A 27,669-nucleotide genomic window follows, 5' to 3' on the forward strand; every position below is an offset into this window, starting at 1 on the left:
GTGAGATGGACTAGATCAGTGTGCTGTGAATCTTTGGCTGTCGTAATAATTTAGTGATGGCTGTGTACAACTTTAAAGTCCATTACAAGAAAAAGTTTATAAGTATAATTTAAGGTACTGAGAACAAAACCATTTCCTATTTGCCTGTGGCTATAGGTTACAGGACCTCTTCCAGCAGGAAAAAGGTAGGAAGAGGCCTTCGGTTCCTCCCAGTCCTGGAAGACTGAGACAAGGAGAAGAGAGCAAGGTAATAGAGTATAGCACTGTCTTTGTTGTTTCATTGATGGGAATGTAGTTAATGCCATTCTAACACTTAGGAGTATTGGTTTAATACACAAAGTTTTTTAACATGTGTGAATTTTCAGGGACCTATGATCTGGATAACTTTTATATTTTAATTCGAATTAAAATAGTATGTTATAATGTATCTATTTGAATATTTGTAAAAAGGCTTCTCTACCTAAGACATGATAGAAAATATAACAGAGGAAGAGCTCTGGATTCTGAGTATATAGTAGAGTTTTCAGTCTTTATTTTTCTTCCATTTAAAAAATATAGTTATTTACTTTTATGAGCATGAGTGCTGTTGCCTACATTGTATGTATGTACACCTTGTATGTACCTAGTGTGAGACCCTTTTGAGTATAGTCTGTAGGCATGAACTTGAAGATACCTTACCACCCAATAGATGATCTGCTTTTGGGAAGTAGAAAATTGACTTGAAATCCTGTTGCATGGCCTTTTGATAAATTGTTTCTAGTGCTTTTTTTGGTTTAGGATTTTTCTGTGTTACATGGCATGCATTTGTGAACAGGCTATAGTTAATATCTCATGAAACATTTGCCTGCTTAAAAAGAAACTGATAGAAGATAGATAGACTCTTAAGGATTTAGTGTCTATTAGAAGACTATAGAAAACCTTAAAAGAAAATAGAATTTTGGTGATAGAGTGGGTAATAATGGTGGGTTATTTATGTAAGATACAAATAAAGATCTCTGTGGTATGGTAATCTTTACTGAATAAGAAATTACTCCTAACTAAATTCTCTGTGGGGCTTGTAGTACTTCTAATATATGTTGTCCATGGGTGATGGGTGAGCGGATCTAAGAAGGTTCAGTGGATGGATTGTAAGAGATGAGCAGGCTTACTTGACAAGTCTTCCTAGATGTGCCCATGCCAAGGTGTGAGCTACTATTTATAGCAATATTCTCAAAGTATGGGTCCATGTTTGCTAGTTTCTTTATAAACTGCATATCTGTTTGAAGCCAGGATTGGTGGTGTAATAATACCTCAGAGTAAATACAGAATCTAGCTGTCTTACAGCTAGCCAGCCTTTGAAGATATTCCTGAAAATGTAAAACAGTGATACTCTTCATTAGTGCTTTTTTTTAAATTTTGGAAAATAGCTTTCTCTTTAGGTAGTTCTTATATGTATATTTATGTAAATAAATTACATCATTTTAAGTGAACCAGTAGATGCCATTTAAGAATGTACGTACTCAGGTTTAATTAAAGTGGCAAGAGCCACTTTAAATTATCAAAAGGTAATATTTTAGTGGAAGAAGGTCCTAATTTCAAAAATTTCAAGATTCAAAATACTTTTAAAATATGATTTTTAAAAATGCATCCTAAGAACGGCATATTTATTATTTCTCTATAGATAAGTGCAATGGACACATCTCCAAGGAATATTTCTCCAGGACTTCACAACGGAGAAAAAGGTTGGTCTTCAGCATGGTGACTTCTCCCTATTGTCTTTAAGGAGGTTTTTGCTCTGTAACTGCTTTTAACTGCTAATGTGAGCATTATTCTCTAATACACTTGTCCATAGTCATTTTCCTCCTTATAGAACATTTATAATTTTTACTGGTCTGAGACTCTTATACAGTGTGCTATAAGAACATAAACTAGGACGTAAGAAATGCATACAATATATTGAGGGCTGCCAGTAGGAAAAGAACAAAACCTGACATTAGCTTTCTCTTTTGCTTATGCCAGTCAACCTCCCTATTCTATTGCAAGGTCCATTTAGCATGCTTAACTTATATTTTACATCTTTAATTATGTTTTAGATTTAAGATTTCTTTCTTCAATAACTTGGTGACATCTTGGAACTAGGGAAAATTACATAGGATGGCTACTGCAAAGAAATAACCATTTAAAAAATATTTTTCTATAATAGTTATAACAATGACTTTTATCTTTTAGGATGAGCATGTAAGTTTCCCCATAGTGTTTTAATTCAATTCTCTGTTAATGTTTAGGTAGACAATGGAGCATTGTTGGGTAGAAGTCAGAGTTGGTTGATGTGGTTTTGACACCAAGATTTGGTTGTGGTTAAATCAGATAGTGTTTCTGGATTTTTGTGTCAATTTCTATGACATGAGTTACATATATGACCTAGATAATTTTTGAAGAGGTGAATTTCTATTTTAACAAATAGAAATAAATGACTTTGCATATTATGAGTATTAATTAGGTGACATGGACTATTTGTTATAATGATTCATTTAAGATCGTGTGTTTCTTTAGAGGATCGCTTCTTGACAACCCTGTCCAGTCAGAGCTCCACGAGCTCCACCCATCTCCAGCTGCCCACTCCTCCTGAGGCCCTGGCTGAGCAGTTAGTGGGAGGGCCTTCTGACCTGGACACAGCCAGTGGCTCTGAAGGTAAGGCGTGGGCCACGTTTTACTCGACTGCATTGAATCCAAGACTGAGATTATTCCTTGCTTTATACATGCCTCTAAAAAAGAAAAACATGGCTAATCCTTTGACATAATGCTTTCTTATTCTTTAGAATTGTTTATTTTATTTGTGGTTAAAGTACAGTTTTAAGGGACTGAAAAGATGGCTCCGTGGTTTTGAGCACCTGCAGCTCCTGCAGAGGACTGGGTTTGATTTCCGGAATCCACACGTCAGCTAGCAACTGTTTGTAATTCTTCCACAGAGAATTTGACTTGCTCTTCTGACACCTCTCCTTGGATACCAGCCAAGCATGTGTTGTACATATAAACATGCAGGCAGAACACTCACACACATAAATAAATAATAAAGTATTCAAAAAGTACCTTTTTAAACAAAGCCTTTCTATTTTGTCCTTTCTTCTATTAGTAGTACTATTTGACATGCATCACTTTGTGTATGTTGTTCTAGTAAGACAATATTATTCAATATTATCTACCTTTTAGGGGGCATCTTTCTTAAGGTACATAAAGTGTATTATTTTTGCTTTGCAAGGTGAAAGAAATTTCTACCGTTTTTTTAAACAAACCTTTACATTTACATACTTTCTCTCTTTCCTTGCTTTCTTGTTAAGCAATAACTACTTTAAACTTTGGGTGACTTTACCATTGCAGCTAAGCTCTAGTGTTATAGAGTGTACACTCCTCAGTTGGAGTAACAGTGCTGGGATAGCTCACACATGCTCAGACAGTAATTCCCTCACGGATCCTGTGGTGGGAAGAGAGTGCTGACACAGGTTGATCTCCTCAGGTGTGAAGACTTGCACACATCTTTCTGAATCAGTGATTTCACTCTTGGCCATTTCATGTCCTAAGAGTGACCAGAAAATGGAAGCTGTAATTTATATCTGTCTATATTCTGAAGAGAAAATGAAATAAAACAGACACTTCTACTCTTTGTTTTTCCTGAATGTTAATGTATAAGTAGAATATGTTTTGTTCTAGATGTATTTGATGGGCATTTGCTGGGATCCACAGACAGCCAGGTGAAGGAAAAGTCAACCATGAAAGCCATCTTTGCTAATTTGCTTCCAGGAAACAGCTATAATCCCATTCCATTTCCTTTGTAAGTATTTCAGAACCAAGTGGCATTTATTCCCTACTTATTTAGATCAGTTTATCTGCAAATATGTTTGTCTAAATCTACATCATTCTAGTAAAAGAGATGGCTTTTGGCATGTAATTTTTAGAATGTTTTATCATATCATAGAGAATGGAAGAAGAAAACATTAATATTGTTTAGTACATAAAGGTACTAGTTATGAAAACAGATACACAACATATATGCATCTATGTAAAGATAAGTGCTATACCCATTGATCTTTTACAAAACTCATTTAAAGATTTTGCTTGTGTGTTTGTGTCTGAGAGAAGTTATGTGTGAGGGGTGGGGTGTGTGTGTGTGTGTGTGTGTGTGTGTGTGTGTGTGTGTGTGTGTTTGTAGATGCAAATAAGTACCTATGTGCAGAGGCCAGAGAAATATGTTAGGTGTTCGGTCATGTCACTTTCTACTTTCTACCTTTTTCTTTTCACTGAACCCATAGCTAGGGTACCCAGCAAATTGGTGATCCTCTTGTCTCTGTCTCCCTTAGTACTGGGTCACAGACATGTATGGTCATGTCTGGCCTTTTACACGGGTGCTAGTGACTTGAGCCATCTCTTTCATCCACATTCATTTATCTCTAAACGGCATATTGCTGGGTGTATATGAGTGTACTCAATGTAACAGAATACTGATAAAGAGCAAAATGGCCCGTGCATGTTCATATTTTTTTATGCCGTATTCACTCAGACTGGAAAGAAGTACATAATGGTTGTAAAAGCTAGTTTTTCTACTGGTTGACCTGGCTGGCCAGATTCTGCCTTTGTTATGGTGGTACAAGTGTATCCAATTAATTTGTTTTTATTCCGTAGTAATTAAATTTTTTTTTTTAAATTAACTTGAGTATTTCTTATATACATTTCGAGTGTTATTCCCTTTCCCGGTTTCCGGGCAAACATCCCCCTCCCCCCTCCCCTTCCTTATGGGTGTTCCCCTCCCAACCCTCCCCCCATTGCCGCCCTCCCCCCATAGACTAGTTCACTGGGGGTTCAGTCTTAGCAGGACCCAGGGCTTCCCCTTCCACTGGTGCTCTTACTAGGATATTCATTGCTACCTATGGGGTCAGAGTCCAGGGTCAGTCCATGTATAGTCTTTAGGTAGTGGCTTAGTCCCTGGAAGCTCTGATTGCTTGGCATTGTTGTACTTTTGGGGTCTCGAGCCCCTTCAAGCTCTTCCAGTTCTTTCTCTGATTCCTTCAATAGGGGACCTATTCTCAGTTCAGTGGTTTGCTGCTGGCATTCGCCTCTGTATTTGCTGTATTCTGGCTGTGTCTCTCAGGAGAGATCTACATCCGGCTCCTGTCGGTCTGCACTTCTTTGCTTAATCCATCTTGTCTAATTGGGTGGCTGTATATGTATGGGCCACATGTGGGGCAGGCTCTGAATGGGTGTTCCTTCAGTCTCTGTTTTAATCTTTGCCTCTCCCTTCCCTGCCAAGGGTATTCTTTTTCCTGATTTAAAGAAGGAGTGAAGCATTCACATTTTGATCATCCGTCTTGAGTTTCGTTTGTTCTAGGGATCTAGGGTAATTCAAGCATTTGGGCTAATAGCCACTTATCAATGAGTGCATACAATGTATGTCTTTCTGTGATTGGGTTAGCTCACTCAGGATGATATTTTCCAGTTCCAACCATTTGCCTACGAATTTCATAAACTCGTTGTTTTTGATAGCTGAGTAATATTCCATTGTGTAGATGTACCACATTTTCTGTATCCATTCCTCTGTTGAAGGGCATCTGGGTTCTTTCCAGTTTCTAGCTATTATAAATAAGGCTGCGATGAACATAGTGGAGCACGTGTCTCTTTTATATGTTGAGGCATCTTTTGGGTATATGCCCAAGAGAGGTATAGCTGGATCCTCAGGCAGTTCAATGTCCAATTTTCTGAGGAACCTCCAGACTGATTTCCAGAATGGTTTTACCAGTCTGCAATCCCACCAACAATGGAGGAGTGTTCCTCTTTCTCCACATCCTCGCCAGCATCTGCTGTCACCTGAGTTTTTGATCTTAGCCATTCTCACTGGTGTGAGGTGAAATCTCAGGGTTGTTTTGATTTGCATTTCCCTTATGACTAAAGATGTTGAACATTTCTTTAGGTGTTTCTCAGCCATTCGGCATTCCTCAGCTGTGAATTCTTTGTTTAGCTCTGAACCCCATTTTTTAATAGGGTTATTTGTTTCCCTGCGGTCTAACTTCTTGAGTTCTTTGTATATTTTGGATATAAGGCCTCTATCTGTTGTAGGATTGGTAAAGATCTTTTCCCAATCTGTTGGTTGCCGTTTTGTCCTAACCACAGTGTCCTTTGCCTTACAGAAGCTTTGCAGTTTTATGAGATCCCATTTGTCGATTCTTGATCTTAGAGCATAAGCCATTGGTGTTTTGTTCAGGAAATTTTTTCCAGTGCCCATGTGTTCCAGATGCTTCCCTAGTTTTTCTTCTATTAGTTTGAGTGTGTCTGGTTTGATGTGGAGGTCCTTGATCCACTTGGACTTAAGCTTTGTACAGGGTGATAAGCATGGATCGATCTGCATTCTTCTACATGTTGCCCTCCAGTTGAACCAGCACCATTTGCTGAAAATGCTATCTTTTTTCCATTGGATGGTTTTGGCTCCTTTGTCAAAAATCAAGTGACCATAGGTGTGTGGGTTCATTTCTGGGTCTTCAATTCTATTCCATTGGTCTATCTGTCTGTCTCTGTACCAATACCATGCAGTTTTTATCACTATTGCTCTGTAATGCTGCTTCAGTTCAGGGATAGTGATTCCCCCTGAAGTCCTTTTATTGTTGAGGATAGCTTTAGCTATCCTGGGTTTTTTGTTATTCCAGATGAATTTGCAAATTGTTCTGTCTAACTCTTTGAAGAATTGGATTGGTATTTTGATGGGGATTGCATTGAATCTGTAGATCGCTTTTGGTAAAATGGCCATTTTTACTATATTAATCCTGCCAATCCATGAGCATGGGAGATCTTTCCATCTTCTGAGGTCTTCTTCAATTTTTTTCTTCAGAGTCTTGAAGTTCTTATTGTACAAATCTTTTACTTGCTTGGTTAAAGTCACACCGAGGTACTTTATATTATTTGGGTCTATTATGAAGGGTGTCGTTTCCCTAATTTCTTTCTCGGCTTGATTCTCTTTTGTATAGAGGAAGGCAACTGATTTATTTGAGTTAATTTTATACCCAGCCACTTTGCTGAAGTTGTTTATCAGCTTTAGTAGTTCTCTGGTGGAACTTTTGGGATCACTTAAATATACTATCATGTCATCTGCAAATAGTGATATTTTGACCTCTTCTTTTCCGATCTGTATCCCTTTGATCTCCTTTTGTTGTCTGATTGCTCTGGCTAGAACTTCAAGAACTATATTGAATAAGTAGGGAGAGAGTGGGCAGCCTTGTCTAGTCCCTGATTTTAGTGGGATTGCTTCAAGTTTCTCTCCATTTAGTTTAATGTTAGCAACTGGTTTGCTGTATATGGCTTTTACTATGTTTAGGTATGGGCCTTGAATTCCTATTCTTTCCAGGACTTTTATCATGAAGGGGTGTTGAATTTTGTCAAATGCTTTCTCAGCATCTAATGAAATGATCATGTGGTTCTGTTCTTTCAGTTTGTTTATATAATGGATCACGTTGATGGTTTTCCGTATATTAACCCATCCCTGCATGCCTGGGATGAAGCCTACTTGATCATGGTGGATGATTGTTTTGATGTGCTCTTGAATTCGGTTTGCCAGAATTTTATTGAGTATTTTTGCGTCGATATTCATAAGGGAAATTGGTCTGAAGTTCTCTTTCTTTGTTGTGTCTTTGTGTGGTTTAGGTATAAGAGTAATTGTGGCTTCGTAGAAGGAATTCGGTAGTGCTCCATCTGTTTCAATTTTGTGGAATAGTTTGGATAATATTGGTATGAGGTCTTCTATGAAGGTTTGATAGAATTCTGCACTAAACCCGTCTGGACCTGGGCTCTTTTTGGTTGGGAGACCTTTAATGACTGCTTCTATTTCCTTAGGAGTTATGGGGTTGTTTAACTGGTTTATCTGTTCCTGATTTAACTTCGATACCTGGTATCTGTCTAGGAAATTGTCCATTTCCTGAAGATTTTCAAATTTTGTTGAATATAGGTTTTTATAGTAAGATCTGATGATTTTTTGAATTTCCTCTGAATCTGTAGTTATGTCTCCCTTTTCATTTCTGATTTTGTTAATTTGGACGCACTCTCTGTGTCCTCTCGTTAGTCTGGCTAAGGGTTTATCTATCTTGTTGATTTTCTCAAAGAACCAACTTTTGGTTCTGTTGATTCTTTCTATGGTCCTTTTTGTTTCTACTTGGTTGATTTCAGCTCTGAGTTTGATTATTTCCTGCCTTCTACTCCTCCTGGGTGTATTTGCTTCTTTTTGTTCTAGAGCTTTTAGGTGTGCTGTCAAGCTGCTGACATATGCTCTTTCCTGTTTCTTTCTGCAGGCACTCAGCGCTATGAGTTTTCCTCTTAGCACAGCTTTCATTGTGTCCCATAAGTTTGAGTATGTTGTATCTTCATTTTCATTAAATTCTAAGAAGTTTTTAATTTCTTTCTTTATTTCTTCCTTGACCAGGTTATCATTGAGTAGAGCATTGTTCAATTTCCACGTATATGTGGGCATTCTTCCCTTATTGTTATTGAAGACCAGTTTTAGGCCGTGGTGGTCCGATAGCACGCATGGGATTATTTCTATCTTTCTGTACCTGTTGAGGCCCGTTTTTTGACCAATTATATGGTCAATTTTGGAGAAAGTACCATGAGGAGCTGAGAAGAAGGTATATCCTTTTGCTTTAGGATAGAATGTTCTATAGATATTCGTTAAGTCCATTTGGCTCATGACTTCTCTTAGTCTGTCGACATCACTGTTTAATTTCTGTTTCCATGATCTGTCCATTGATGAGAGTGGTGTGTTGAAATCTCCCACTATTATTGTGTGAGGTGCAATGTGTGTTTTGAGCTTTAGTAAGGTTTCTTTTACGTATGTAGGTGCCCTTGTATTTGGGGCATAGATATTTAGGATTGAGAGTTCATCTTGGTGGATTTTTCCTTTGATGAATATGAAGTGTCCTTCCTTATCTTTTTTGATGACTTTTAGTTGGAAATTGATTTTATTTGATATTAGAATGGCTACTCCAGCTTGCTTCTTCTGACCATTTGCTTGGAAAGTTGTTTTCCAGCCTTTCACTCTGAGGTAGTGTCTGTCTTTGTCTCTGAGGTGTGTTTCCTGTAGGCAGCAGAATGCAGGGTCCTCGTTGCGTATCCAGTTTGTTAATCTATGTCTTTTTATTGGGGAGTTGAGGCCATTGATATTGAGAGATATTAAGGAATAGTGATTATTGCTTCCCGTTATATTCATATTTGGATGTGAGGTTATGTTTGTGTGCTTTCATTCTCTTTGTTTTGTTGCCAAGACGATTAGTTTCTTGCTTCTTCTAGGGTATAGCTTGCCTCCTTATGTTGGGCTTTACCATTTATTATCCTTTGTAGTGCTGGATTTGTAGAAAGATATTGTGTAAATTTGGTTTTGTCATGGAATATCTTGGTTTCTCCATCAATGTTAATTGAGAGTTTTGCTGGATACAGTAACCTGGGCTGGCATTTGTGTTCTCTTAGGGTCTGTATGACATCAGTCCAGGATCTTCTGGCCTTCATAGTTTCTGGCAAGAAGTCTGGTGTGATTCTGATAGGTCTCCCTTTATATGTTACTTGACCTTTTTCCCTTACTGCTTTTAATATTTTTTCTTTATTTTGTGCGTTTGGTGTTTTGACAATTATGTGACGGGAGGTGTTTCTTTTCTGGTCCAATCTATTTGGAGTTCTGTAGGCTTCTTGTATGTCTATGGGTATCTCTTTTTTTAGGTTAGGGAAGTTTTCTTCTATGATTTTGTTGAAGATATTTACTGGTCCTTTGAGCTGGGAGTCTTCACTCTCTTCTATACCTATTATCCTTAGGTTTGATCTTCTCATTGAGTCCTGGATTTCCTGTATGTTTTGGACCAGTAGCTTTTTCCGCTTTACATTATCTTTGACAGTTGAGTCAATGATTTCTATGGAATCTTCTGCTCCTGAGATTCTCTCTTCCATCTCTTGTATTCTGTTGGTGAAGCTTGTATCTACAGCTCCTTGTCTCTTCTTTTGGTTTTCTATATCCAGGGTTGTTTCCATGTGTTCTTTCTTGATTGCTTCTATTTCCATTTTTAATTCCTTCAACTGTTTGATTGTGTTTTCCTGGAATTCTTTCAGGGATTTTTGCGATTCCTCTCTGTAGGCTTCTACTTGTTTATTAATGTTTTCCTGTGTTTCCCTAAGTGTGTTCATGTCTTTCTTGAAGTCCTCCAGCATCATGATCAAATATGATTTTGAAACTAGATCTTGCTTTTCTGGTGTGTTTGGATATTCCATGTTTGTTTTGGTGGGAGAATTGGGCTCCGATGATGGCATGTAGTCTTGGTTTCTGTTGCTTGGGTTCCTGCGCTTGCCTCTCGCCATCAGATTATCTCTAGTGTTACTTTGTTCTGCTATTTCTGACAGTGGCTAGACTGTCCTATAAGCCTGTGTGTCAGGAGTGCTGTAGACCTGTTTTCCTCTCTTTCAGTCAGTTCTGGGGACAGAGTGTTCTGCTTTCGGGCGTGTAGTTTTTCCTCTCTACAGGTCTTCAGCTGTTCCTGTGGGCCTGTGTCTTGAGTTCACCAGGCAGCTTTCTTGCAGCAGAAAATTTGGTCTTACCTGTGGTCCCGAGGCTCAGGTTCGCTCGTGGGGTGCTGCCCAGGGGCTCTCTGCAGCGGCAGCAACCAGGAAGACCTGTGCCGCCCCTTCCGGGAGCTTCAGTGCACCAGGGTTCCAGATGGTCTTTGGCTTTTTCCTCTGGCGTCCGAGATGTGTGTGCAGGGAGCAGTCTCTTCTGGTTTCCCAGGCTTGTCTGCCTCTCTGAAGGTTTAGCTCTCCCTCCCATGGGATTTTGGTGCAGAGAACTGTTTATCCGGTCTGTTTCCTTCAGGGTCCGGCGGTGTCTCTGGCAGGGGTCCTGCCGCTCCTGGGCCCTCCCCCACGGGAGCCCAGAGGCCTTATACAGTTTCCTCTTGGGCCAGGGATGTGGGCAGGGGTGAGCAGTGTTGGTGGTCTCTTCCGCTCTGCAGCCTCAGGAGTGCCCACCTGACCAGGCGGTTGGGTCTCTCTCTCACCGGGTCTGGGAGCAGAGAGCTGCTGCGGGCCGGGATCCATGGGTCTAATTAAATTTTTATGTGATGACTGTTCACCTTCCCCCAGGTGGAGAGCATTGCTCTTAGGAGCTGATGGTCTTGGGAGGAGACAAGAAGAGACTCATAGATACATAGGATACATTACATGGTAGTCACGTATAAAGGCTAGATTTCTCAACCTCAGGTCTGAATATGTGTTTCTTCAGTGACATTTGTTCCTTCCTATGGCCTTTGTGTTCTTACCATCTTTATCAATTTGGAAGTTGTGTTCTTTTCTGAAGACAACTTCACTAGATGGTCTTTCTATGCCCCAGTACTAACAGAATTAGGCCTCTATGTTTTGTTAGGATTCTTAGCTTAGAGTGCTATAATGAGTTTCCATCTCCTGGTTTGCTTATACACGATAAAAACATATTTCTCCCAGTTCTGGAGGCTGCAGGATCAAGCTCATGTCTGAAGGGTGGACTCTGAGGGTCCTTGCCCAGGCCGTCCTCATGTGGTGGAAAGAGAGCTCACTTGTCCCTCTTGTCAGGGACACTATTCCCATTTAGGATGTCTTCATCCTTATGATCTAAAGGCACTGTCTCCTAATACCAGTACACTGGGGCTAGGGTTTCTACTTAGGATTTGGAGAACAAGAGTTAAGTACTCATCTGCAACAGTTCTCTTACTGCATTTATCAGAGAGAGATTGTATTTATTTGCAGGATTGCTTCTTTACCCCTGTGTACTACAAACTTAACCTGTTTAGTTCTGTCCAGTGCATTGTTAACCATGTATATGGATGGACAATACCGAAATAGGAGTTTTCCTCAATACTGTTTTTCTTCTACATAGGTTAGTCAGTGAATGGCATCTAAGATAAAGCCAGTGACTCTATCTAAGGTTCCCAAGCAGAGTTGGAGCAGAAGTCAGGGAGCAAAGTTTAGGTTAAGCAAAAACCGATTTCCACATGACAGTAGAGTGGTCTTGTTGTGTTATTTGCCCTGGAACTATCAGCACAGTTTCTGCAGAGTTACTGGGAGGCATCCTCTGAGGGTTAGAAGTAGGACATGCATTTTAGACTATTTATCGCATACTCCGTTTTGAAACTAGTATGGCCAAGGTCTTGACAGTATGTAAAGTTTTGGAGTAACTATTCTAGAACTCTGCGATTTGAAAACTATTTCTTTTTTTAATGTTTATTTTCTGTGTATGGATGTTTTGTCTGCATGTATGTCTGTGTACCAGGTTTGTGCCTGGTGCCTGGAAAGACCAGAAGAGAGCACTGGATTTCTCCTGGGTAGGAGTAACAGACAGTTGCAAACTACACATGGGTGCTAGGAATCCCATCTTGGTCCTTGTGTTCTTTACTGCTGAGCCAGCCATCTCTCCAAACCCCAAACCTATTTCTGACAATTTTCCAGTTGATTTATAAACTTTTCTTGGTATTTTCATTGCTTATTTCATTCAATTTCTCAGCATTTGCATACATTTTGGCTTTCTTAATAATGGTTACATTGCTCAGTATTTAGTTAATCTTAAATTGTCCTGAGATTTGATTGTATTGGGTTAATCAGTTTTGCATTTGATTTACTTTAATTCTTATTTATTGGGCAGCGATCCAGATAAACATTATTTAATGTATGAACACGAACGGGTGCCCATTGCTGTCTGTGAGAAAGAGCCCAGCTCCATCATTGCTTTTGCACTCAGGTATAATGAGCCTTTCCTGTACTTACATCTGTGTCTTTTTAAGTCTCTCTGTTAGTTACGTTGGTTGGGGCTTTTTAGATGCAAGCAAACATGTGTTTGTTAAGCATGAGAGTCTTTTGTATTTGAAAATCTTTAATAATGAGATAATGCATGACTCTTAGGCAAGTAGTTACTAATGTGACCTGGCCTAGCATCTACTAAACCTTGAATATGCTGACTGCTGTCTGATTTATTCCTGGCAACTCTTACTGTGTAATTTAGTTCTTAATGTAACAGTGAACCCAGTTTGCAATATCTAAATATCACTTTCTTCCTACTTTGCACACATACGGGCTAAAATTTTCTACCTGGAGAATGCTGTTTCTGCATCTTGTTCCAGAGACACGTTTGGATGTTTAACTTAGTAGTTACCATGATCTTAAAGAAGCATTGGACCTTTAAAATATTTCTATCTAATTTCTAAAGTCCTCAGCATCTCCTTTATACAGCTGCCATTGGCAGTGATGAATTAGGTTAAATAGACCAAGGTGCTTAACTAAAATTTTCTGTCATAAAGTATAAAAATAAAAATAAAAAGTATCGATTATAAGGTATCTCATTTATTGAAAAATATTTGATTATAAACAAAATGCGGCACATAGATATTGCATATACCAGAGTAAGCAGTATGGTTGTATCTGATTCTTCCTTCATGAGCTAGAGTTTACATTAGATAAGAGTTCTTTTCTTTACAAGAGTCTACATAGTTATTTTTCCTTTGTGCTTTAGCATTATAAAGATACTTATGTCTTCCCTTATTGATTACATTCCATAGATATTAAAGGTACAAAAATGTAATCATTCTTTATAGTATTAGGAAGTGGATGTTCTACCTGTATCAATATTTCGGAAAAGTAATGGATACTAGTATTCTAGGCTGATAGTCCAAGAATCGGAGTTTTAAAAATTTGGAATGTTATTTTAAAAAAATAGTTTAGCCCCTTCAAATAGAAAGTCACTTTCAATTTCCTTTCTTTTTTGGCAGTTGTGTAGGAGTTGCTGGTGGCCGTTAAACCCAGGGCCTTTAGATGCTAGGCTTTAGAGCTCTCCTCCCGCTGAGCTATATCTTCCCCTTACACAGTGTTTCTGGATCATTGCTAAGATTATTAGATATGGTTGACTTGGTGATTTTTCTTTGTGAAGACATTAATTTTATTCATAAAGCTTGATTACTTTTGTAATTCCAAATGTATTTGTTTACCTATGGGCACATATAATGATTATGCTTTTATAATGTAAAAGTTATTTTAAAACTTATTATTGTTAAAGAAGAACCTAATGTTTAACATTTTCAACCTATTTTCCGCCCAAAGTTGTAAAGAATACCGAAATGCCTTAGAGGAATTGTCCAAAGCAACTCTGTGGAACAATGCTGAAGAAGGGCTTCCAACCAATAGGTGATTCATGACTGAGTAAATTCTTCTTAAATTGAGCTATGTCATTGTTTCATATAGCCTTGTACTCTAGTTCTAGGATAGCATTTATTAGTACAGAATCTCCTAGGATTCGCATAATTCATTTTAGCTAACTATTGGAGCAAATCAAGTCTTGTAAAAGACCTTACACAGCCCTGAGCGTGTAGTTTCTTCCCTTGCTGTGATATGTCACTGTGCACTGCAGATTAAAACTTGCAATATTTTTAATGATAAGATGAAGTGGCTGTTTTGTTTAAAAAACTTGGAAAGCGTGTGCTATTGCTTGGCTTTATAACTTTAAGTGTTTGTAAAATTTCTATAGTACTAAAGATCCTAATATTTAGAAAGTAAATACTCAAATCAATTACTTAGCATGTTCTGTGTTTTAGACAGAAATTGGCATAGGTTTATTTTTACTGAAATAAATTCTCCTGTTACACTGACCTTATCAGATTTAGTCTGAATTATCTTTGTAATTAAAGTAAGAAAAATGATATTGGTATATTTTGGTAATTGACTTATAGTTATGAGCTTGGCAAAATTTTATTGGTCTTTTTTTTTTTTCTTTTTCTTTTTTTTTTTTTCGGAGCTGGGGACCGAACCCAGGGCCTTGCGCTTGCTAGGCAAGCGCTCTACCACTGAGCTAAATCCCCAACCCCTTGGTCTTTTTTTATAACACTTTTATATACTTTTCTAGTTCTAGTACTTTATTTTTTAAACCTAGTAGATGTTTCAAGATTTTTTTTTTTTTTTTTTTTTGGTAACTTGTGATTTTCAAAATTCCAAATCAGATTCCTGATATTGAGGGTGGTGTTAGTTAAGGAATACAGTAGTTTAGGAACTAGAATTTGTTTGTATTTTATCTGAATATCTTTATGTTCTTTTTTTTTTTTTTTTTTTTTTTTTTTAATGGTAGTGCTTTAGATAACAGACCAAAAAGTAGCAGTCCTATTAGATTACCTGAAGTCAGTGGAGGACAGACAAACCGTACAGTAGAAGGAGAACCTCAACCAAGTAAGACCTAAGGCTTTTATTATATTCATTCATTATTATTTGTGTGGGGGGGGCTTGAATGTGGGGCTCGTAAGACAACTGGAAGTTAGTGCTCTTTTCTACAGGGTGGGGCTCAGTGATTTTTCTCAGGTTCTTGGGTCCAAGAGAGGCGGGTGCCCATTACTACTGAGCCAGCACTGGCTTCATATGCACATATTTCTGTTATATTCATGATTTGCAGAAGAAAACAAAATCCATAAGGAATACTACTTGGTAAGAATTGGTCTTTGAAACATTTTTTAACATTTTAAGATGTTTTGCTTTTTCTTTGAAGTCTTCTTGAAATATGCTTTCAATTTACAGAATTTAAAACTTGTAGAAGCCCTTTGTGAAGAAAGAGGATTTGTCTTTCTTAAACTTTCAGTTTAAAATATATAACTTAAGAGACAACAGCAATGTACAGTTTTTTAAATTTTTTGTTCTTATTGGTATAATGAAAACTCTTTTGGTTTTGCCTCTTAAATTTTACCATAACTCACATAAGAATTATCTGGTGTGTCTTAGGAAGGAAGCTGAAGTTCAGACTAATAACTGCCGAAGGCTAGAGAGCGAGACAGAGAGACAGAGATTCAGAGAGACAGAGAGAGACACACAGAGGACGGGGGTGGGGGGTGGGGGGAGGGGGCGGGTGGAAGAGGACATAGTGACTCTTGCTAACTGTCTGCTGGTCCTTTGGGTCAGTAGTCGCAGCAGCTCACCTGACTGTACAGCTTAACAAATGGCAGGTCATTTCCCCAGGTCATGTTTGTCTAAGGCAGGCAGCTGCTGGGACTGAGCTGCTCAGCATTGTTTTGATAATAGAGGGATTTTTTTCCTTCGATTTTTTTTTTTCATTTTCTTTAAAGACATGATATTCCAAGTTTGTGTTGAAGCTGAGAGAAGAGTGGTATAAGGTGTATTTGTTACTTCTGTGCTCTTCAGTTGTTCAGTTGTATTGGTCAAGACTGAGTCTTAGCCAGTTACCTCTCGTTTATACAGGTCACCATCTGCTTTTGAGTCTCTATACATGGTTCTCCCTACAAAAATTACTGTTTTGTTAGCAAAGACTGTGCACCAGTGGATATTAAGCACTTTTACAGTTTGATACTCTATGAATTTTGTAAGAAATAAATTATTAGAGTCATACATATTAATATGCTAAGCAAAACAGAACTGTAAGCAAAAATATAAATCTTCACCGTCCTATTAAAAAGGTTTTATTTATTTTCATGTATATGTCTGTGTATCTGTATGCTGTGTGTGTCTCCTTGGAGACAGAAGAGGTTGTCAGATCCTCTGCAGCTAGAGTTATGGGCAGCTCTGTGGGTGCTGAGGACCAAACAGCTCTATTGGAAGAGCAGTGTGTGCTCTGACTGCTGAGGCATCGCTCCAGCACCTGTTCATTTTAATCATGTGTGTGCCTCTGTGTAGGGGTGTGCTCACTTGAGTCTGGGTGTCCATAAAGGAAGAAGGTGTCAGATCTTTATAGCTGGAGTTACAGGCAGTTTTGAGCTGTGTGATGTGGGTACTGGGAACAGCACTCAGGTCCTCAGCAAAAGCGGTACACTGTTCTAAGCAGCTATGCTGTCTTTCCAGCCCTCTATCATATATGACACTTTTTTTTTTGAAAGCTGCTGTAAACAAAATGTTTTCCTTTGTTAAAGTGAAGACCACAGGGTTGGATAACCGGCTCAGGGGTTAAGCTGTTCCTGAGAACCTGGGTTTGATTTTTAGTGCCCACATGATGGTTAACAGCCAGGTAGTTCCAGGAGACTCTGGCTTCTTCAGGCACTCATGCTCATGGTGTACTTTTATCCAGGCAAAATACTCATGCATAAAATAAGAATAAATCTTAATACAGAATACTTAAGATTCAAAGGTATTTTAACTTTTAGTTTATGAAATCGTTTTATGTTAGTTTTTTAACTGCTACAATATTATGAGAACTTGGTAGTAATTCATTCTACTGCTTAGAATATGACTGCGTTTTAAAAGATTTTGAATGGCTTTCTGGGGAATTTAACATGTTGACCTTCAGTTAGCAGAACATTTGTCTTGTTTCTGATGAGGGTAAATGGGGAAAGGACTTACAGACAGCAGCATGGGGGGTTGAAATTTGTAAGTGAGAATATGTATAATGCCTTCTCAGTAGCATCACATAATGCTTATTGCCAACCAAAGGTTGAAAACTTTTAGTTTTCAGTTATAGTGACCTGTACTTACTCTAATATGGCACCTTTTATTTTTAAGCCAAAAAAGCTTCAGGAATGCTGTCCTTCTTCAGAGGAACAGCAGGGAAGAGCCCTGATCTGTCTTCTCAGAAGAGAGAGACCTTACGTGGGGCCGACAGTGCATACTACCAGGTTGGGCAGACTGGCAAGGAGGGGATGGAGAGTCAAGGCCTTGAGCCTCAAGGTGTGTTAAGTAGACCATATGTGCTTATTTTAAGCTTTATTTTCTTTAGCTTTGTGTATTTTTTAATGGTTTGAAGTAAATAATTCTTTGCTGAAGGCAGGGCATCTTTTCCGTTTTAACTCTTTAGGGTAATAGACCAGAAACAGCATGATACTTGGAGTCTGTTTGGCTTCAGATGTCTGCACTGTTATATTTAATATGTTAGAATCAGAAAGCCTCACTGTACGTATCTATAAAGAAGCAAAAGCAACGTCTTTTAAAGGCAAAATGATGTGTTTATGTAAACATAACTCATGTACTCAACTTTTCAATACCCTATACCCCTCCACATGTTTTCCTTCTTTTCCAGTCCCTGTATGGTTGTGGTTACTTATATGCACCTTCATTTTGATCTTTAAAAACCATGTTTATCTAATTATGTTTAGATTTGGCAAAGTTGACCAACTTATCAGAATAGGGCCATGTGCATTTATTTCCTGTTGTCTGATTGCTTCACATTAGATTGGCCAGTTGAGAAGTTGTAGTTTAGTGAAGTATTTACTGTTTGACTCTTTGGAGGAATTGTTTGGTGACTTGTAAGTCAGATCATGGAAGAGTCATTTAAAAAATAGCAATTGTACTTCTTTTTTCATGTATGGATTTTCTCTAGTTTGAAAAGCCCTATTCCTAACCAAGAAGCTGATAGCAATCGATTCCTGCTGGGGAAGGAAAATCAGTTCTCTCCAGTGGAGTGTCATTGGGTTTACCAACCACATTCCAGGGCAGGCCCCATGTCTAGGGATAATTGGCCAACATAGAATAGATTCTGCTTTTTTCTCTGTATGTGTGCATGTTTTGTTTTAGATTTTGGTCTTGATTTTCATGTTTTGTTTTTTGGTCTTTTTTTTCTTTTTTTTCTCTTTTCTTTTCTTTCCTTTTTTTTTTTTTTTTTTTTTGAGAAAGAGGGAGAGGACCAAAAACATAAAGTTGGGGAGGATCTTTCAGGAATCGAGGGCAGGGAAAGAATATGATTTACATACTTTGTATATAAAAAAAGAAAAAAATTCAAAACTGCAGACTGACGTGGTGATACACAACTGTAGTCCTAGTGCGCAGGAAGCTGAGGCGGGAGGATTGTGAGTTCATGGCTAGCTTAGGTCATATGGTAACAACCTGCTTCAAAACAAAGCAAAACAAAGTAAAAATAATAGCAGCTGAGAAAATTGTTTTACTATTAATTAAAATATCTGTTTAATATCTGTATGTTACCACTGGACTACAGGTATCTTTAATGTGTACCTTGGAGGGATATGAAGGGCTATGTTGCCTAACAAGTGATTTTGAGATGTGAAACTTAGGGGATGGTCTGTTCTTCTACATATTAGGATGCCTACTAAGATTGTAATATATCAAAAAAGCATTTTTTATATATGTACCTAGAAAAAATTATCATAAATATGGATAGAGAAGCCATGGAGATTCTTGGAGTTTAGTTTGCGGTATTACTGTCACAGAAGTCACTTACATGTAAGAAAAATGATCCAGCCTGAAATATTAAAATCCCAGGAAAGAACATACATTTTTTACTGTGGTCATTTGCACAATTTGTCAGTCTTATGTGTGCTTTATAATAATAATTAGGGTATTTTTATTTCCTATTTGCTAACTTTTGTTGCTATATTGGGAAAAAAGACAAAATGAACTTATAACTAATGCTTTGCTTTTGCTAATGATATTAAACCTTAGATGAAGTAGATGGAGGAGACACACAGAAGAAACAACTCACAAATCCCCATGTGGAACTTCGTAAGTATGCAATAACATTTGTCTAAGGACAGGGAATATAAGATAAGTAAGTAGCTTCATTGTAGATAAGTGTACTGATTTTTTTTAATGAGTATTAGGTGGTGTTTGAGTTTTATTTAATCTATAATTTTCACCATTTAAATTATAATTTATTAAAATTGTATTTTAATTTAAAAATTTAAATATTTTCTTCTATGTAATTGAGAGGCTTGGAACTATGCAAGCAGCATTAAGATGTTTGTTTAGGGCTGAGGATGAAATGCTCACCTGTCAGCATTTTTGACCCTGGGCTCAATCCTTGCTAACATATACTCATAAAAGACAGTATTTTAAGAACTGCTTTAAAGTATAATGAAGAAAATACAGTCGCTAATGTAGAAGTAGAACAGAGTTTCATATTGAGGTCTTTGAAGATAAGTAAGAATGGTTAGATAATATTTCCTGATACTGTGACGCTTATCCTAACACAGTTGAGATAGACTAGGACTTTATCTCATTAGGAAACATGTTATCATGGGGAATCCTCTAAAGGGTTGTGTTTGATGCTTGGAGAGGGAAGAAGAGATTTTCTGCTTTATGTAACTTCTCTTCCTCCTCTTCCTCCTCCTCCTCCTCTTCCTCCTCCTCCTCTTCCTCCTCTTCCTCCTCCTCCTTTTCTTTCATATGTTTGTAGAATTTTCTGACGCTAACGCCAAGTTTTACTGTCGACTGTACTACGCGGGAGAGTTCCATAAGATGCGGGAAGTGATTCTGGGCAGCAGTGAGGAAGATTTCATTCGTTCCCTTTCTCACTCATCACCCTGGCAGGCCCGGGGAGGCAAGTCAGGAGCTGCTTTCTATGCCACAGAAGGTAATTCTCTTTCCTCACTAGTGCGGAACAGTTGTTATCCTTTGCCTTGAGACAATTCATGAAGCACTTGAAGTGGCCTTATGTATTAGCTGTTGGCAAACAAAGTTCTCTAGTTTCTTTGTGCTCCTGAGAAGAGTAATAAAATCTTAGAAGACTATACAAGGTCAGATGTTAGTCAGATGATCTGAACTCTTTCTAGTTCTTCTGAGTTTTCCAGATGCATGTAGAAACTATATTAGTTACGCTCATATCACTGTGATCAAAATACCTGACAGAGACGGCTTAAGTGGGGATAGGTTTATTTCAGCTCATGTTGGCCCTGAGTGGTTGGCAGCGGGAGCGTGTTCTGGTAGGTAGTCATTCACATCCTGACAGACAGGCAGAGAGAGAGGCTGGAATGGGGTGAGTATAATCTTTCTCTGTTGAGCAGCTGGCACTCACTCCCATACCTTTCCACAATAGGATCACCAGCTGGAACAGGCCTGAAAGCATGGGCCTGTGGGGCATTTCAATTTACAGACGTGAGAAGGGGAACAGTAGAAGTGTTTGCCCAGAACATAGAAAGACGGGCTTCTTTTCTACACAGGCTTGCCAAATAGTACAGTGTGACACTTCTATGTTAACATTCTGCTTTGCATATGGATTGAATACTACATTTGTGTACACTTGCAAATGAATACTGACCGCAACACAGTGTCCATTTGTTGCTTGATAACTTAAATAACTTTCAAGAGTCATCGAAATGAAGTTACAACATTTTCTTTGAGAGTTTTAAAAAGTAAATGAATGAATTCGTGCTATGAATTTAAATTTGAGGGTAGATTTGAGAAGGAGGTATTTTGTTCATGTACCCTCAGGGTTCCTAGCATTTTCATTACTTGAGAATTGCTTTCTGATCAAAATTTTAACTGTGTGGTTTAAAAGAATACTGTGAAACAGAAAATAAACAGATGATTTGTAGTATTTGAAATGATTTCACCTTCATTTTAACAACAGACAATGTGTACTGTGATAAATAATGTCAGATTTCTTCCTTGTAGATGATAGATTTATTTTGAAGCAAATGCCTCGTCTGGAAGTCCAGTCTTTCCTTGACTTTGCACCGCACTACTTCAATTATATCACCAATGCTGTTCAACAGAAGGTAGAAATCCTAAATGGTGGTTTGTGGTCACAGAGTACTGGGCTTTTTATATCTTGTTTGTCCTGATAGGAACTGTCTCTGCTAAGAGCAGGTCTCATGTACCTGGGTTCTCTCTTACTCTATTGGGATGTGATAGAGTACACAGTTTTTAGATATTTTTCCTACCTCTGCTTTGGAGGTTTATGGCTATAAAACCTCAAGCAATTAGCTTTTGATTGGTATACATATTACTGTAAAATATTGAGACCAGATGAAATTAGGTTCCCATTTAATAACGTTTTTGTTGAGACAAAAATATGAAGCATATGTTGATAAATGGGAGAGCTAGAAAAGAAACCAATGAGCAGCTCATGCTTGTCCACTCGTCACTGAGTCATGAATGTAGGTTTTTTAAAAAAATCGTTGTCAAGTAATAATTTATTGCAAATTATTTGGGGGAAATGTCCATATGATGGTAAAGTTTTTGAATTTGAACAGCTGTGGAGGGCTATTTTACTGTACAATTTAAGGATCCACTGTTTTACTGGCATGCATTATATTCAACTGCAATCCCTGACATTGATGAGTTTCAGAGGCCTATTTCTGGTAAATCAGTAGAAAATCATTCTTGGCTATTACATGGAGAAATCAGGTATTATGTGACTTACAGATAATCTTATTTTGGTAATAGTTTATTTTGCTCTTTTCTTGAGTAGAGGCCCACTGCTTTGGCTAAAATTCTTGGTGTGTACAGAATTGGTTACAAGAACTCTCAGAACAACACTGAGAAGAAGTTAGATCTCCTTGTCATGGAAAATCTTTTCTATGGGAGAAAGATGGCACAGGTGAGAACCTGGACTGTGAGGCATTTGGCTGTGAGAGCACTGGCTGAGCTACACTGTGTGCTTAATGCCTTATATTCTGCCAGCAGCTATAACGTTTTCATGAACTAGGACTATCTGGCTAACTGGTTTGAAGATGAGCCGGTCCTGCTCATCAAGCTTTTGTAACATTTCTTACTTTCCAGATAGTCTGAAATTTATGTTCTCACTTTATATTGCCTTAAGTGATTATGTATAGAGTTTTAGTATTTTAAGTTCCTGAGAGTATTTATGTTTTCTTTAATACTGTTGGACAATCCAATGATAAACTTGTTAATGTAGTTTAAAATTGGTTGCATTAACAGATTATTTCCAAACTTTTAATAACTTGAGTACCTGTGTATTATTTTGTATGATACTATTGTATCACCATGAATTTAATGTATCATATACCATGTATTTTATGCATTATATAACTATATTGCTCTGTATTTATGATTTAAATTAGAGAAGTTAAATTTTGAAATAAAATTAAAAAATACATATTTTGACAGTAAGTACAAGGAATCTTTTTGCTTTTAATTGCACCAAATAATCATTGTGGCATATTTGTACAAATACTAAAAAATTTTTGTTTTGCTAGGTTTTTGATTTGAAGGGTTCACTTAGGAATCGAAATGTGAAAACTGACACTGGGAAAGAGAGCTGTGACGTGGTTCTGCTGGATGAGAACCTCCTGAAGATGGTTCGAGACAACCCTCTGTATATTCGTTCCCATTCCAAATCTGTGCTGAGAACCTCCATCCATAGCGACGCCCATTTCCTTTCCAGCCACCTCATTATAGACTATTCTTTGCTGGTTGGTCGAGATGACACTAGCAATGAGCTGGTTGTTGGGATCATAGGTAAGTCAGTAACTGTACCTGTTTACAGCTTAGGACTAAAACTAGAGTACAATTTCAAAGATTCTGTTGAATTGGTTTAATGTTATAATCACTGAATATTTTTGTAGGTTTTCATTTGTAATTTCAAGTTAACAAGTTTTCATGCTCGTCTTTTCTATTCATTTTCTTCACTTCTAAAAATATATCAATTAAAACGTAATGGTAATTACTTTAAAAAGAGACACTGTACAGAGTTGCGAGAATGGAGCATCAGTGTGGGGACAGCCCGTGGAGCAGCATTGTAAGGACGCTGTCTGAGTAGTAATAGGCCTTGCCGCCCTTCTGGCTTAGGCTTACCACAGCGTTTCTGTTCATGTTGCCCTCTCTCTATCCCTAGATTACATTCGAACATTTACATGGGACAAAAAACTCGAGATGGTTGTGAAGTCAACAGGAATTTTAGGAGGACAAGGTGAGAAAATGTTGCTTTATTTATTTTTAACACTTTTCTCATATATTCCTTGAGTATTTAAGACCCTGAAGCATGGTAGCCTGGCATGGTGGCGTATTGTAATCCCAGTGCTTAGGAGTCTAGATAGGGGCATCACGAATTCAAGGCTAACTTTGGGTACATAAGACCCCTCTGTATACACAGAACAAAACAAACCCAATGTGACTGTCTCTGACTTTGACATTTCTAAAATGACTTTAATATAAAGATAAGTGGGGAAATACTAGATTTAAATGCCAGAAGTTTTCCAAGTAAGTTTTTAAAATAAGTTTTGAATAAAAGGTTGTCTTTAACTGACACTTGATATCTTCTAGAGTCTCTAGTTCATTTCTGAGTTTAGATAGCCCTTACCTCATAACTCAGCTTCAAAAACTCTTCCCCTCCTTTCAGAGTGCTTCGGCTTAGGGTAGCTTGTTTGGTTAAGTCAGTTGCCCAATTGAAACAGCTTTATCCCTCCCTTTTGTCTTTCCCTCTCTTAGGTAAAATGCCAACCGTGGTCTCTCCAGAGTTATACAGGACTAGATTTTGTGAAGCAATGGACAAGTATTTCTTGATGGTGCCAGACCACTGGACAGGGTTGGATCTCAATTGCTGAGGTCGCACGGAAGATTTGAAAAGGACTGTGAACAAAAGTGGATCTGAAGAAGAAACTCAAACTATATGGTGTTTTACCTGTTTGTCATATATACCACTGAGTACAAAGAACTCTCAGTTCTGTGACTGTCTATAGATTGGCTTCAGACTCTCCATAACTTCAGGGTCAAAGCCCCTTGCATTGTACTTTGCTTCTGATATTCGCTCTTACCTGCCTGTAAAATGGGAAATTGTACAAAGTTAAATACAGTGTTCTTTTTGAAGGGCTGTGAGTAGGGATGAGTATGTAGACAGAGTAAGATACTGAGTTGTCATGTTTCCTAACTCAGTTGCTTGAAGCAGAAGGCACCGTCTGATAGACTGACTGGTGGACTGTGACTGTCTGTAGACTGTGGCTGTCTGGTAGATTTTGACTGTAGACTGTGGCTGTCTGGTATCACATTTGTTACTTTTTTCCTGAGAAGGCACTTGCAGATACCTCCTTGATTGGGTATGTTTCCTGTGTAGTGACTTTATGTTTGTTCTTACAATATCTGAAACATTTAGGAAAAAATCTAATTTATTCCATTAATGGCCAGTTAAATAGATTGGTGCTTGCTTTATTAGGGGTCTGACTTAAATTAGGAACCCTGCCATATTCTGTATTCGGCACCCGTGTTTGATGCTGTCACAGTCTATCCTCTCTGCAGGTGACAAGAGCCTCTAGCCCTTAGCTTGAAAGCCTTTCTTAGAGCATTTTAACAAGCTCGTTTAAAACATTGTGTGATGTGCCAAGCAGCACCTATCTGCATGTGTGTTGTAGTCTGGATTTCCCTCTCATTTTGGGGAAACGAAATAAGCAGGACACTTAAGTAGTCACTGAAGCCCTAAGTGAAGAATTAATAATGAAGGATTTTTTTCTTTTTTTCTTTTTTTTTTACAGTAAAGAGAAACTGAGTGAGATTCAAAATGTTGGGTTTTGTTGTTTTTGTTTTTGTTCTTTTATATTTGTACTTGTAAAGTATCTTTCAGCACTACTAGCAGTTAGGTGGGTTTGTAAAATTTAAACGTTTTCCATTCTCAGTTCTCATTTTTAAGTTCCCACCACACTGACCAGTGCTGCTGATGAATGCTCAGAGGTAAAGTTACTCCTACTGTCGGCAGTCTCATCTGAAAGTGACCCGGAATCCTGACTGACTGGTGAGGAAATGCTGTTACCCGTAACCTGCGAGTGTTTCTCTTGGCTTTTCTGTGAAGGATATTTGGACATTGGTAAAGTCGTAAGGAGTAGATTTTTTGTCAGACTTCAGCACTTAATATTCACAGTGGGCTAGATGGACGCTGCTACAGAGGAGAGTCTGCACCTGCGTCGGCACAGCGCGCAGGCTTGCTGTAGACAGTGATGCAGTAGCTGGCTATTGGTTCCCTGGGGAGTGTGCGGTTAGATAAGGGCCATGTCTGCCTGATGCTGGGCCTCGGCCTCTTCAGTCTTCATCTGTGCCTCGGAAAGATGGACCAGACACGGACGCGTGCAGCTGATGTAAAGATCAGTAAAGGGGTACAGACGTGTGCAGACGTGCAGATGGCGTGGAACACACTCTCTGTGCTTCCAGGGACACAGGCTTTTGTGTCTGGTTTGAAATGGTCTGTTTGCCTCTGTTCATTTTTCTGTGCGACTGATGAGGCTACAGGACCCCCTCTGGAGAGATAGAAGCCGTTTCTGTTTCTTTGGTTTCAGTAGCGCATTGCTGAGCTGAGCTCCGGGAAGTGACTCCTGACAGTACCGTGGCATGCCCATCTTCTCTTGTTTCCTGAGTGGGAAGACATTTTGCTTTTTAAAGTATTGGTTAAGTAAATTTAAGGTACTTTGGTGACTAAACTTTCTGAAGCAAGAGTTACTGCTTTGAAAGCTTGAGTTGTTCCTTTAAAATTAATGTCTGGCTGGTGTTAACGAAGGAGAAACACATAATTGAACTGTTTGGTGTGGTACAAATGTGTGACTCCAGGCTGCTTGTGTTTAGCAACTGATGCATACATGTGTATATGTAGTGTTCTGAGCGCTTCGGATTGAATGGCTGTTGTCCTCTTTAACTCCCTTTCATGACCTAGAGAATATTAACGTTGAAAAGCTATGAATAAGGAAGGAATCTCATACTTATATATAATATGAATTCCAAAGTAACTGACAGTAACATGAGAAAATTATGCCAGCATGTTGCTGTGTATAAAAATCTTGTTTATAAATATGAAGCTTTTTGATGACAAAGTTTTGTTTAAAAAAATAGAATTTGAATTTTTCCTGTTTGCCTGAGTAAAGAAATCAGAAAGCCGGTGAGCCCTTTTGTAGTCTATTCAGTACTCACCGATTCTCAGGATTCCCTAGGGAAGGACCGAGCAGGGGTTTTCTAGCTTTGACGTCTGTGTAAGTAATGGGGTCATTCATATCAGCATTGGCCTGAGGTGGCTGTGTGGTGGATGGTCTCTTGGCACTCTAGCCATTAGCAGTGGGCTTCTGTGGAAGTGCCGAGGAGGTGACCTGCCTGTGGCAAGTCAGCTGAGCTTCAAGTGTGAAGGCTGCTGTGAGCCTGGTGCCGTCTTGCCAGGACACTCAGTCTCCAAAGTGACTTATGCAGTATTCAGACATCTAGTGCAATGCCTTTATCTTATTTTATTTTATTTTTTGGTTGTTTTTGTAATGGGTGTAGTGTATTATAGAAAAAAAGGAAACTACAATCACGAGCAGTTTTGTTTAATGCTGCTTTGTCAGTTTTGTAAAAGAAAATGTACATAATGTCTTTCAACAGGTTTTAAACTAGAGGAAATGACGTTGTAAATCACAGTAGCCTCCTACTTAATGTATTATAATGTATATATTTCTCTAACTTTGTTTCCAGCTGTTTTTATATGATTGACATGTTATTTAAAGATAACTACCGTAGCTTCTTAGAGACTTGTACTGTAAATAAAGAGGACCTACAATAAACTGGAATTTACTTACTCTACTGGATTTCGGATCTGTTTGAGAGAGCTGGCCTCAAACTCACAGAGAGCCTCCTTCCTCCCTCTAAATCCTGAGTGCTGGGATTAAAGGCGTGCGCTGCTGCCACCGCCTGGCCCTCAGTCTTGCTTGACCAGTAGTTCCCATGGCTGTAAGGCCTTCTTCCAGAGTTCTGTTTTCTTGATAAAGCATTCAGGGAACTGAAGCCCTTTCTGTACAGAATCTGCTAATTGTGTGGGTGGATGGGACTCCATCATTCATTATTTTTTCTTATCAATGTGAGGGCAAATAGTGCACTGACTGAAGCTAAACCCATCTGTAGGCCACGAGGTTCACTTTTCCTTAGGTTCATGAGGACAAAGCAGAGAGAGAATGGCTAGGTAGAAAGGTTCACACTGAGTGTGCCCCGGAGATGCCTCCGGCTAGGCTGTGTGGGGAAGTAGGGCGGTCATAGCTCCTTTACTCCGGCTAG

The 27,669-nt window shown here is 38.5% G+C and overlaps 1 protein-coding gene across 16 annotated transcripts in view; it reads left to right on the forward strand.

Annotated features, from left to right (window-relative positions):
* The window catches only part of Pikfyve (phosphoinositide kinase, FYVE-type zinc finger containing), a 94,123-nt gene extending 66,922 nt beyond the window's left edge, over positions 1-27,201 (forward strand). For 14 of the 16 annotated variants that reach the window (XM_006245076.5, XM_063267219.1, XM_063267220.1 and 11 more), the window contains 15 exons: positions 157-247; positions 1,661-1,721; positions 2,533-2,670; positions 3,688-3,808; positions 12,656-12,751; positions 14,104-14,187; positions 15,122-15,219; positions 17,488-17,652; positions 19,378-19,437; positions 20,111-20,287; positions 21,328-21,431; positions 22,127-22,255; positions 22,875-23,136; positions 23,513-23,587; positions 24,106-27,201. In XM_006245076.5, coding sequence (XP_006245138.1) covers positions 157-247; positions 1,661-1,721; positions 2,533-2,670; positions 3,688-3,808; positions 12,656-12,751; positions 14,104-14,187; positions 15,122-15,219; positions 17,488-17,652; positions 19,378-19,437; positions 20,111-20,287; positions 21,328-21,431; positions 22,127-22,255; positions 22,875-23,136; positions 23,513-23,587; positions 24,106-24,221 — 1,777 coding nt within the window. In that variant the 3' untranslated portion in view covers positions 24,222-27,201. Of the gene's footprint in view, positions 1-156; positions 248-1,660; positions 1,722-2,532; positions 2,671-3,670; positions 3,809-12,655; positions 12,752-14,103; positions 14,188-15,121; positions 15,220-17,487; positions 17,653-19,377; positions 19,438-20,110; positions 20,288-21,327; positions 21,432-22,126; positions 22,256-22,874; positions 23,137-23,512; positions 23,588-24,105 lie in introns of those variants that run through there. The other 2 variants (XM_039084596.2, XM_063267223.1) reach the window with 2 other exon arrangements.
* The last annotated feature ends 468 nt before the right edge of the window (positions 27,202-27,669 follow it).

This window comes from Rattus norvegicus, chromosome 9 (genome assembly GCF_036323735.1).
Source record: "Rattus norvegicus strain BN/NHsdMcwi chromosome 9, GRCr8, whole genome shotgun sequence".
Lineage (NCBI taxonomy): Eukaryota > Metazoa > Chordata > Mammalia > Rodentia > Muridae > Rattus > Rattus norvegicus.